At 43.2% G+C, this 12,180-nt stretch overlaps 2 protein-coding genes across 2 annotated transcripts in view; one reads left to right on the top strand and one right to left on the bottom strand.

The window, feature by feature from the left end:
- The window catches only part of LOC101778063 (alpha-galactosidase), a 3,919-nt gene extending 3,257 nt beyond the window's left edge, over positions 1-662 (top strand). The window contains exons 13-14 of the mRNA XM_014804735.2: positions 119-259; positions 362-662. Of these exons, the coding sequence (XP_014660221.2) occupies positions 119-180 (62 nt within the window). The 3' untranslated portion in view covers positions 181-259; positions 362-662. The remainder of the gene's footprint in view (positions 1-118; positions 260-361) is intronic.
- A 3,361-nt stretch (positions 663-4,023) lies between these two features.
- On the bottom strand, positions 4,024-8,964 carry LOC101777638 (AP2-associated protein kinase 1). Its single transcript, XM_004956419.3, has 8 exons — positions 8,520-8,964; positions 7,783-8,397; positions 7,064-7,229; positions 6,929-6,979; positions 6,569-6,751; positions 6,331-6,436; positions 5,350-6,089; positions 4,024-4,762 (listed from the first exon to the last, which is right to left on the bottom strand). The coding sequence occupies exons 2-8, from the start codon at positions 8,247-8,249 to the stop codon at positions 4,376-4,378; spliced, it is 2,100 nt and encodes a 699-aa protein (XP_004956476.1). The 5' UTR covers positions 8,250-8,397; positions 8,520-8,964; the 3' UTR covers positions 4,024-4,375.
- Between the last annotated feature and the right edge of the window lie 3,216 nt (positions 8,965-12,180).

Raw genomic sequence — 12,180 nt, 5'->3', positions numbered from 1 at the left:
GCCTTTGGATGCTCGTTGCACTTGGGGTTCTGGATCCCAAAGCTCATCTGCTCACGAATCAATGAAGCTCGGTATCATGAGTAGCAAACTAGTTTATAATCCATGATCTTGTGATCAGGTCTGGGCTGGGCCATTGAGTGGAGGGAGGGTTGCAGTTGTTCTATGGAACAGAGGGTCTGATGAAGCATCCATCACTGCCAGCTGGAGCAGCATTGGTCTCAATGCATCTACCGTCGTCGATGCTCATAATCTGTGGACAGTAAGCATGCATTTTCTCTGATCACAGACAAGTCATTATATTATTTTTCTTGCAGTTGTTCTCAAGCCTGTCTTGTGTGTGTGTGATTTTGTTTGGTTGCAGGATGAGGTAACATCATCCGTGCAAGGGGAACTGGAGGAGACAGTGGATACACATGCTTGCAAGATGTATGTGTTGACACCAAAGTAGCTAGATCGGAGTCTCAACTCTCAATGTACCGATCAAAATCAACAGATTCAAAAGTACCAAAGAATTGATAAAAGACCGTTACTTGTATGGCTCCATGTGAACTAGGATCAAACAAAGTGAGCACATTGTGGCAAATTATTTTACATCCGAGTAACTGTAAAATGCAATACGCAATTATTTGGAAGTTTATACGATTTAGGGCGGAGCACGTTTTGCCTTAGAAAGCTGTTGAGGCTAACAAGAAGCTTGCCTCTGTTTTGCATATGATTCTTAGGCTAAGACATGATACCTTTGAATGCTATTGAGTCTAAACAAAATGGTACGGCGTGTTAAAGGGAAAATATTGGTGCGGAGGATAACCATGCTTGCCTCAGTGTGGCCAGTGCAAAGGTTCCCTTGGAATGTTGCTACATGTAAAAAACTATAAAAATTATCCAAACACATTCTTGAAGATACTATAAGAAAGATTGTTCTGACGAAGATTTGATCAATGCATTTCTTATACAAGGTTTGATCAATGCATTTCTCATATATATTCCTTGAATACAATTGCTAAATATACTCAAATACCTTTCAGAAATAGTTTGTAAAGTCCAAATATATTTTCCATGCAATGGAATAAATTCATATCCCAGCTTCAACGTCTATGTATGCAGACAGAAGTCCGGATATATGAATATTAAAGAGTCACTCAGATGTGTGGCCTAATTATAATTGTTGGCCTTCGTTGTTTAAGGTAGCATATTGACGTGGATTTGTGACAAATGAAATAAAGTTTCCATGCAAAAAATAAAATAAAGCTCGTCTGAAAATATGCTGAAGTTGTTCACTGTCAATATGTTCCCAGAGTATGGAACAGTTGTAGTCAATGTGCCTATGTTTATAACACTATGTGGTCGCAAAAAAAAATGTCTATAACACTATGGCCCAATTGGAACAAAGAAAAGTGAGACCAAATTAGAGAGAAATTTCTGTGCAGTGCTTGAATTCATAGGAATTTTATAGGGAACCTAACACAAGATTTCCTGATTTTTTTCAATATTACATTAATTGAAATCCTTCATTTAAACTTCTGTCTGATTCCAGGTCCAAGGGAATCTCAATCCCACGTTTTCCGTTTTGAAAAACAAGTCTTGCAAATAAGCCATCAACAGCCCTATGAACTCATCAACCCTTTCAGATACACAAAGCTTTTAATAATAAGAGCTGTAAGCACCTATCAATTGTGATGATAGAGCTTGCATCAGCGTATGGAGTACCCAAAGTATATTGACCTCTGCCGGCCATGGTGTCCGGCTCCGTGGAATCCCAAACCTGTGAACAGTATCTTGTCTTAATACTGGTGTAAATTCCTAAATATAGCAGGCTCACCTGTTAAAGACCACAGCACTTGCAGCACTGAACATATTTTTCTCTTGCCATGGCGGGGAAGGCACACTTGTGTGTTTTCTTCCTCCTCTTGTTGTCTATGGCGGCGGCCGTGATCAGGCCAGCGAGGCAGTGGCAGCGGTGGCTAGGAGAGCGGCGCTGAGAATGGCCTTGGCCGGACTCCCCAGATGGGGTAACTGCTGGTCTTACAGTTTGTTGTAACTTGTAAGGTGTTAGTTTTCAGTTCTCAGCCTTTGGTCCTTGGTAATGAGATTTTGGTTTTCATCTCGGTGGCCTAGTTTTCTGACAATTTTCCGTTTTCATGACTTCATCCTATTTCCATTGATTACTTTTAACAAAATTCAGGTGGAATAGTTGGAACCACTTCCACTGCAAAATAAACGGAGATAATTCGACAAATAGGTAAGACTACTACACCTACGCTGCTGCCTCAAAATCAGTTACGGTCCTCCATCCCGCAAAGAGTGTCCCTTTAGATTTGTTTTAAGTCAAACTGTTTTAAGTTTTGGCGACAAGTTAAAGATGAACTAACATTCTAGAGGGGGTAATCTAGCTTTCTGTATTTTCACAGGGCAATCTAGCTGCAATTCTTCAACAACCTATCAGGAGTACCAGCCTTGGCAGACTCTGTGCATGGAACCTCAAGCTAGGGATCTATGGTGATGAAGGGTATTCATTCTTAACACAACAAAAAACACAGTTAAATGGATGCCATGCTTTAAATTATTGTTTTCTTTCTCAAATCTCACCAACCTTTCTCCTTCCAGGTCGCAAACTTGCAGCAAATTGATGTCTGGTTCGCTTGGGTATGAAGATCAAGACACAAAAAACTTCGCATCCTGGGTACCTGTAGTCTCAGAACAAAACTTCAAACACATCAAGCCACTTTCTTTCCTGCTTCCAAACTGAATTATGATTTTGACCATTTGATGATTCAAAGGGACTCGACTACTTAAAATACAACAACTGCAACAACCAGGATCTTGGTTCTTGAGAGACTGAAATTTTCTCATGATAAAATGTAGATATATGAGCAAAACACTTTTGAATTCTGGGAGGAATATTTTCTTCTCCCTCTGTGAATGGTAACCGTTACATCTTTAGAATGACTCAAATATGATTTGGATTCAATCATTCTGTTTTAAAAATGACATTATTGGGTAGGGGAGTGGATGAACCAGCAACATGGGCAGCTGGTGTAGGAAACAGTTAGAGAACTACAGGTGACATCAAGGACACTTGGGCAAGGTGAAGTTTCACATCCTGACAGGCTTCAACAGCCCTGATATTGGGCACAGTTTATAACTTTATATGGAATTTGACATGATTAGTCCTCATTGTCTTATCAATGAGAAAATTTCAGTATGACAGCTATTGCCGACAAAAATGACAAGCAGGCATCATATGGTGGATGGAATGATAGGTCCTTCAGGCCTGTAAACGCTTCCAGCAAACAGCATGATTTCTTCCAGCAAATAGCATGATTTCCATTACTGCCAGCTGGAGCAGCATTGGTCTTAATGCATCAACTGTCACTGATGCTCATGATCTGTGGACAGTAAGAATGCATTTTCTCTATCATAGACAAATCCTACCATAACACTCCTTCCGTTCATTTTTATGAGGCACAGTTTGACTATGCAAATTCATGCTTCAACTAACAACTAATCAATAATATGCGAGTTATGTGCTATAATTGATACCATGGGATTCGCATTTCAATGCACTTGCCAGTGATTATGACTTTGTAACTATTAATGAAATATTATAGGAGAAACTTACAGTAAAAAATCAATTGATTTTGCACTTAAAAAACAATTTTCTGCAGTCAAACTACACCCCTATAAAAATAAACAAAGGGAGTACATTTTCTCTGAATTTCATATTGCAGCTGTTCTTAAACTTCTGTGTTATATATTTTTTGCATGATGAGGTTATATCATCAGTGCAAGGAGAGACAGTGGATTCTCAAGTTTGCAAGATGTATGTTGTGACACCAAAATAGAATGGATCATCACCACATGTTATATCATAGAACAAATCAATTCAAAAAATCTAAATGCACCACAATGAATTTAAAAAGATTATTGCTTGTGTGACTCAACACGAAAAACACCCAGGATCAAAGAAAGTGAATACATTGTAGCTATTTATTTACCACTAAATAGTAACCTTTTATTTTTTGACATGGTAACAGATAGCTATATCTATATAGCATGTGTTCAAAATTCATTGTAGTATTCCCACATTATTTGCAAAAAACATCACAGGCTCTTCTACAGAACAAAAAAAAAACATCTTCCTATTTCTAACATCTAGCAATTATTTGCAAGTTACAACTTACATTTGCGCTAAAGTTACAACTGGATGCATCATGATGCAAGATCAGCATCAGAACAATTGTCCAAAAGCATTGCCACACGTACCTACATAAGTTAAGGCATTCCTCGGTGGCTCTTCAGTCTGCCACACCACCAAGACCATATGTACGATTGACTTTTTTGGCATATAGTATCACTGTAAATTGGCATAGCACAATCAAAACCCGGTCCATCCAGCTGGTTGGTACGATCCATCTTTCTTTTCTTCAGCATTCTGATTATTGAGGAGCTGAGTAGTATTCCCCATGTTTGATAACTTGGGAGGTACAGTTCCAGAAGGAGCGGCCTTAAAGCTATCTTGACCAAAGGCAAATGGATCGGCGCTAGAACTCGCATTCGGCTGTCCAAGTGAGCTGGCTTTGTTGCTGTTTGATGCCCGTAGAGTTCGGACTGACCTGGGGTGGGCACTTTTCACAGCTGCTTGAGGTTTTGGATCATCAGGAAATGCGGACCATGGTTTTGGGTCAGGGCTCGGTGTCCCTGGCCTTGAAGTAAATAGGCCTTGCCGAAGCTCTGGAGGAGTTCCTTCAATCTTCTCCCTCGGCTGTAAAAACCAAATAATAATAATAATAATAATAATAATAATAATAATATATCAGCATTCTGATACATGTCAAATAAAAAATGATATTCAGGATCTAGGCCACAGCAATGAATCAGTTTAAAAAATGTCAAATAGGAAAACTGGCTAGACTATGGTAAGTTAAACCTAAACCATATAGAGGATTTAGAATTATAGGGAAAGGGGAGGTTGGATGAATATTACGGTATGCATGGGCTAATCCTAACCACTGATCGGAAAAGAATGGAGGGTCAGTATTAGCCCGCCAACTAGCACACCAACTCTATCACTTTAGATTTAGGGATAGGGGTGTTAGGATGACTATTAGGGTATGGATGGGCTAATCCTAACCATTGATAGGAAGGAATGGTGGGTCAGGATTAGCCCACCAACTAGCGCATACCCTTTATCATTAAATCCAAATATTTTGGAGATATGACCGAGCCAGCCAGTTTGAATTATATCCTCAAGATTTCATGTTTTCTCTAGTTAGCCAGACCAAGAACAAGAAATTTGAACCTGGATACAATTAACAAGAGGGGAAATCGGACACATAGCAGTAGTCATACCGGAGTATCAAGGCTTGTGCTGGGTGGGGAGAGTTCAACCTTCGAATTTTCTCTGAACTGCTTAGCTGGTGGAGTAACAGAAGCGGTAGCTAGGGCTTGCTTAAGCTCTTGTATCTCTCGCCTCTGCGAGGAACAAATAGCAGACAACTTATCAAACTTCAATGAAATTTCTTCCTTCTCCAGGTTTGCTATCTTTAATTGTTCCTTCAGTAAAGTAACCTCGGCTTCCAATTGACATTCTTTCAGCTTGCTAAGAATGTTTACATTGCCAGCATTGTTTTGTGAGTTCATTTTGATGTTATCAAAGTCTGCCACAAAGGAGTTGAAGGCGGTAGCTTGTATGCTGCCTTTATTTTCTGTTTTTCCTGCTTTGGTTTTCTCTAGCCCAGACTCTGAGCCATTTGCAGAAAACCTAATTTCAAAATCCCCAGGAGAACTATCAACTGATGCAGACAGAGACTTCCGAGAGGAATTATGAACTGGTGTGTTCTGGTTCTTAGCCTGTGATTGCTTTGAGGTGACTTGGCTAATGGGCTCTTGATCAAAAGCTGGTCCCTTCTCATCAGCAAAAGCGAGCTCTTGAGCATGTTGAGTTGACCAAAATGCACCCATAGGACCCCTGTTCTCCATAGCTTTTGGAGGACCTTGTGGCACCAGGTTGGAAAAATCATTAGGAGAGGTACTCTTTATGTCTTCTCTTGATGATAAAGCAGCACTCCTTTCAGGTGATCTCCTTGTTGCTGCAACAAATAATTTAAGATTTAGGAAAAGGAAAAGTTGAGACTCAGAAAAAAACAAAGTTGAGCAATTAACAAATCAGATGGTTTTTTGTTCACATTAAAATATATATGAGATTTCATGCTACAGCACTTCTTATGCTTCCTGATCTTTATGGAGACAAATCTATTTAAAAGATAACGGCAATCAAGCAGACCACAGTGGATTAATTTCTCCAAAAGGACAAGATGCTAGTAATCAAACCTTCATCAATGGAAGGATGAGATTCAAATGCTGATCCAGATGGGGATCCATCAGGTAAATCCTTTTGCAGCTCCAATGGAAGTAACTCATTAACACGGAACCATACCTATAACAGAACATTAATCAATAACAGAGAAACAGAAGATCTCCTATGTTTCAGTTTCATGCCATACGCACTAATTAAGACTAACCTAATTCATGGAAGTGAAGTGAATGGCCAATCAAGCAAAGACCTTGCCTGTGTAATGTCCGGTCTGGCATCTGGAGAAGAATTAAGCATGTCTTTGATCAGAGTTGTAATGGAAGAACTGTACTTTGGCAATTCTGGGATACGATAATTCCCATTAAGTATCTGAAGCTTTGATTCTCCATCAAATGCTGATTTGAAGTAGCATATTCTATACAAGAGGCATCCAAGAGCCTGTAAAACACCACGAATACCACTGTTTTAAACAATCACACTATTAATAATTAATCAGATAAAATAAAATAATGGCAATTCAATAATATGATAGATAATATTGGGTGCTAAAATTTGGTAGCATTGGACACGTTTGCACAAAACTAGAATGTAATAAAATAGCTGTAGATGGTTTACCCATATATCTACTTTTTCACTGATAACCTCCCTCCTGTACAAGTCCCACATCTGCACTCAGTAAACAAGCATACAGTAGGTATGTATGTGGAACATGCAGATAAAGGGTTCAAAATTGGAATTTTCAATATAAACCTCAGGAGCTCTATATGCAGGAGTGGTGTGCTTCCTTATGTTATCCTCTTCAATGCCCATCTCCTCAGGTTTGTCGAAGCGTTTATGATTTGTGGACACACTACCAAAATCACATAGTTTCCAAGCCCCATCAGGATCAAGAAGAACATTTTCAGCCTTTAGATCCCTGCAAATAAATTACGTTTAATGTAACAGATCTGAAATAAAAGACATCTAGAAGTTTCATATGGGTAAACTAACTATAGTCCTGAATGACATAGACGGCAGGCGACCAAAAAACAGACAGCACCAAAAAAATGTAAAATAAGACATCACACCCCTGGCACAGCAAAATACTTGTATCACTGTCTAGTGTGCAAGCCAGTTATACAACAAAATAAGTTGATCGAACTGCAGCTCAGCACCGTGTTCTACTTGATACAGTCGAATAACATTGGAACACAGATGTCGTTTTATGTTCAAGATACAGTAGGCCAACTGCCATATGACTTTTATGCTAATTTTCACTTGTCTGATAGTTACACCAATGCTGTTCAACAAGCATAAGTTCATGGAAAGACAACCACAAACAAAAGAATAAGCCATGTATGCAAAACTAACTAGTGCTTGCTGGAATATTGAGTAGAGGGACTCCAATATGCAAAACTGACTACTGCTTGCTGAAATATTGAGTAGAGGGGCTCCAATCCAATCCAGAGGCTGGAAAGCAGCTTACTCACCTGTGAGCAAGAGGCGGTGTCTGGCAGTGCATCGCAAAGACGGCATTGCAAACATCCCGGAAGATCAGTGCCACATTCTCCTCATCAAAGTAGCCCGCCCCTCTGCCCTCTAACACAGAAACCAGCGACTTCTCACAGAACTCCATGACCAGCAACGCCTCCCTCGTCCTACCCATGTCAAGTATTGTGTGTGCAATCAGCGTGACCACATTGGGGTGACCCTTGAGCGACCTCATGACTGTGATCTCCTTCCGGACAAGCTCCAACGACTCCTCATCCTGTATAATCACATGCTTGAGCGCATACTGCCTCGCTGGGTTGACCATGTCCCGGGCGGCATAGACGCACGAGAACCCGCCCTCGGCAATGGCCTCCCGGACATGCACCTTGACATTGCCGACATCGACGGTGCGGCCCTCAAGCCCGCCGGGCTGCTCCTTGGGGATGAACTGCTTGAGTCTCCACATGGCTTGTATATGCAAAATCCTAGAGAAACCTTGCAGGGACAGAGTGACCGCTGGGCATGGATTGGGGGTTTAGCTGAACCCTTCAAATTCTTGAGAAAGAAAGTGCAACCGCACCACGGGAAGGTTGATCTTGTGCGATGATAAGGACCTAATCGAATCATGGATGAACGAATCAGATTTGATCGATGTGGAATTGATTGCTTGCCGTCACAGTAAAAAAAAGGAAAGATCCCCCAAGAAAGCAGTTCGTCAGAACAAGTGGTTGCTCACCAACAAACGAGGAGATCGATCCAGGTGCGGCCGGGTGGATCTGCGCTCCACGCCAGACACAAGGTAGCAGCAGAAGGCGGCACCGACACCCCGGCCAAGAAAAGGAAAGGAGGAAGACAACTAGGCCTGGTTGCCGCGTCCCTCGCCGGCGACGACGATGCGGAGCGGGCGGCGGCGGCGGCGGTGGCGGAGAGGAAACAGGGAAGGGAACCCTTCCTCTGGGTTCTTGGTGCGGCGGTCAATTTTGTTGCTTTCTGGTTTCCATCCACCTCTAGATCCACGGCGGCACGGCAGAATACTGGTTTCTCGTTGAAACAAACTGCTCTGGATTACTGACCTGGACTAATCATCATCTAGTCTAAAGAAGTTTCTGTACAACCCCCCGATATTGCAGAAGGGGGTCCTCGGAGATGATCAAAGAAGTCCTTTTGTCGTGAAAGAAAGGATAAGGTCCTGGATAGGCTGCTGAGTGTTGGATGAGGTAGGTCAGACTTTGAGCTTAGATTGGTCAAAACTCGGGTAAGCGTGGAAACATTTTTCCTTAGGCAGTTCCGATCCCAAACCACGATAGATAGTATCTATATCTCCACATCTCCACATAAGCAAGATATCATTTTAGACATTACACTTGACAACACATGATTTCTTAATACGGGGTCATTAATAAATTCATCGTCCTTCCTCTCAACCAATCATATTTGTTCCTCGTCAATTACGAAGACACCATTTTCTCCCAATGCAAAATTTAGCAATATCTTACGCATAGATTCTCGTGTTGACAGTGGATCTTGCATGAGATCCAGTTTCTACTCTTCCCTTCTCTCTCATTTAATATAGTGCCACGTAAGCTAAAAGTTATCCGTGGCAATACAATTAATGCTATAGAAACCGTCCTAGTTTGAGGGTTGGGACTGCCTAAGTAGAACAGTATTTTGCATTACACATATTTTTTCAATGTAAGACGCGCGCAAACACGTATCCATATTTACCCCTATGAATACATGTATGCTATGAGTACATTTTGAAAGACAGAGCAGACTGATCTTCAAATTGACGAAGTCACACCATATATATTTTGTATCATCATTGTTATGTCTAAGACCTCCAAGAACAAGTAAGTCCATAATTCTTAAAATGCACATTTATGGTCTCACTAACAAATTTGTCCATGCATTGGTACGGTGAAAACTTTAGACATCATATGTATTTTTCTATTATTAAAAGATGTACATGTTAATTAATAACTTCAGCTTTGCGCTAAAATAATCTGTTTATGCGCAATCTCTCACGTTGGTGCGTGCCTTATCCTTTCCAGTTTTCCTTACCCTCACTTGTTCCACTCTGCATGTATTTCGAAAAACATTTGGTAGAATGAATTTTTATATTTTTCATGGATGGATAAAATATCAAGTGTCCAATGTGTCCTTCTATCTTATTTAGTATAGATAAATGTGTCCATGGTGCTAAACCAAATTTCTAACTCAAATCAAGAAACTAACATTAAAAGCAATTAAATGTAGTTAAGTTTACTATGTTTCTTATGGTAGAACATATTTGCATGGGTTTGAATCGTTCCGACTAGGCTGAGGTCCTGTTTGGATACACCCTCCTAAAGATTAAAGATTAGGAGTCCACTTTTAGGACACTTTTAGGAGTTGTGCATCCAAACATGAGTTCTAAAAGTGCACTCAAAAACTTTAGGAGGGCTATTTTCATTAGGAGGGCCAAGGGGTACTAATGGATCCTATTTCTCCTAAAAGTGGTCCCAAAATCCCCCTTTACCCTGTTGCCCTCGCTCTCTCTCCTCCTGCCCCACCCTCCTTCTCTCTCTTTCCACCCGCAAAGCTCTCTCTCCCGCAAGTCTCCTCCCGCCGCCACCATCTCCTCCCGTCGTCCCAATCTCCTCCCGCCGCCGCCATCTCCTCCCTCCACCGCCGTCCTCCTCCGCCAGGCCCCGTCCGCCCGGCCCTGCAGTCATTCTCCTCCGCCAAGCCCTGTCCGCCCGACCATGCCTCCTCCATCGGATGACGGACCGCGAGGGCCGCCCTCGCCTGCGGATGCGGACGGGCGGCGACGACGATGGTCGGCTCCACGTCCAGTGCATGCGCGGACGCCGGCGGCGGGGTGGGCTTGGCGACCCCGGCGATGGCGTGCGGTTGCGACCAAGGGCGCCAGCGCCAATCCCAAGTGCGCCGCGCGCAGGAACGTGGCGGTCGCTGCCGCCGCAAGGGGCTCGCTGCTGCCCGCCCCGTCCTGCTGCTGGAACGGCCGGCGCGAGAGGAGGTGGCCGAGGGGGAGCGAAGCCGACTAGTGACGGTACCGATGGGGGGTAAAAATGATATTTTCCCCCTAAGGTCCTAAATATTAGTAGTCCATCCAAACAGCCCTGCACTAAACTTTAGGACTAGCAATTTGAGGGTCCTAAACTTTAGGACACTACTAAACTTTAGGAGTTTGTATCCAAACAGGGCCTGAGAACTTGTACTTGTATTTTCTTAGGTTTATTACAAGAATTAATGATGCTCTTCTTTCAACTAGTGGTAAGCAAGTGCCCATATGAGAAATAGGTAAGCAAGTGCCCATCTGAGGGATAAGGGTACCCACGAGTCCCCACCGACCAGGATACTGGTCGGCCCTGCCAGGTGGGCCCACCCGACTGTACCGTGCGGGCCAAGACATGAAGATTACTTGGAGCACAAGCCATAAGGCTAGGCGAACTGATTCTGCCCGAATATCACAAGATACAAGCTGTAGTCCGACTCAGATTGCTTTCTATGTAACAACCGACTAGGTTTAGATCCAAACCGACTTGTAACCCTAGATCGTCAGCTTATATAAGGCGGCTAGGGGTGCCTCCCAATGGCAACCAATCCAATCTAAGCGAATCTATTCGCACAGCGCAAAAGCAATACAACCCACCAAAACACAGGACATAGGATATTACTATCCGGAGGGCCGAACCTGTCTAAATCCTCATGCCCTCATGTTCACCACTCGAGTTCTTTGTCTTGTGATCCTTTCTGCCTACAAATCTACCACCTTGGTACCCCATAGGTGGACTGCCGGGCCATAAATCCGACAGTTGGCGCGTCAGGTAGGGGTGATCACGAGATCCTCCCTAGTGAGCTCGATGGCATCCCGCTCCGGCGTCATCTTTCTCGAGAGCATGAAGGACTTCCTTGCCAACCCGATCCAGCTTCGCTTCGAGAGCATGTTGGTGGATTCTGGCTCCACCACCTCCATCACCAACTCGACGACCACCGTCAGCTCAAGGTCTTCATTCGAAGATCATCGCGCCGCTCACCCAGCAAGTCAGCGATCTTTCTCTCTCAGAGAGGATCTCGCACATCCTTGAGGCAACCCACCCACCCACACCCTCCGATCTGATCGTGGGGCTAGATCGCATCAGCAACACCATCGCTGAGTGCATCAACCTCTCCGAAGCAGCACTACGCCCTGGGAGGCCAGCGCAAGGCCCTTCCAGCATCCCGTTTGGCATCAAGAACTCGGTCGTTGTGTTTTCTGAAAAACTCAGCCAGTTTCTTCCACCCAAACCGACACAGTTGCCGGACTACGGCAAGTTCCAGGTCCCTCGCTTTGCCCTAACTCTAAACCCTTATGGGGAGGGCGACGATGCAAGCTCTACGTCACTCAGCCAAGA

This window comes from Setaria italica, chromosome II, assembly GCF_000263155.2.
Source record: "Setaria italica strain Yugu1 chromosome II, Setaria_italica_v2.0, whole genome shotgun sequence".
In the NCBI taxonomy this organism is placed as follows: Eukaryota; Viridiplantae; Streptophyta; class Magnoliopsida; order Poales; family Poaceae; genus Setaria; species Setaria italica.
Note: the sequence above shows the minus strand (reverse complement) of the source record. Positions and strands in the feature narration are given on the sequence as shown.

Bases quoted from the DNA above. Each gene is read 5' to 3' on its own strand.
- LOC101777638 (XM_004956419.3), bottom strand. From the start codon at position 8,249: ATGTGGAGACTCAAGCAGTTCATCCCCAAGGAGCAGCCCGGCGGGCTT. The intron at 7,230-7,782 runs GTGAGTAAGCTG...ATTTATTTGCAG, and splicing joins ACACCGCCTCTTGCTCACAG to GGATCTAAAGGCTGAAAATG. The intron at 6,437-6,568 runs GCAAGGTCTTTG...GTTCTGTTATAG, and splicing joins CCAGACCGGACATTACACAG to GTATGGTTCCGTGTTAATGA.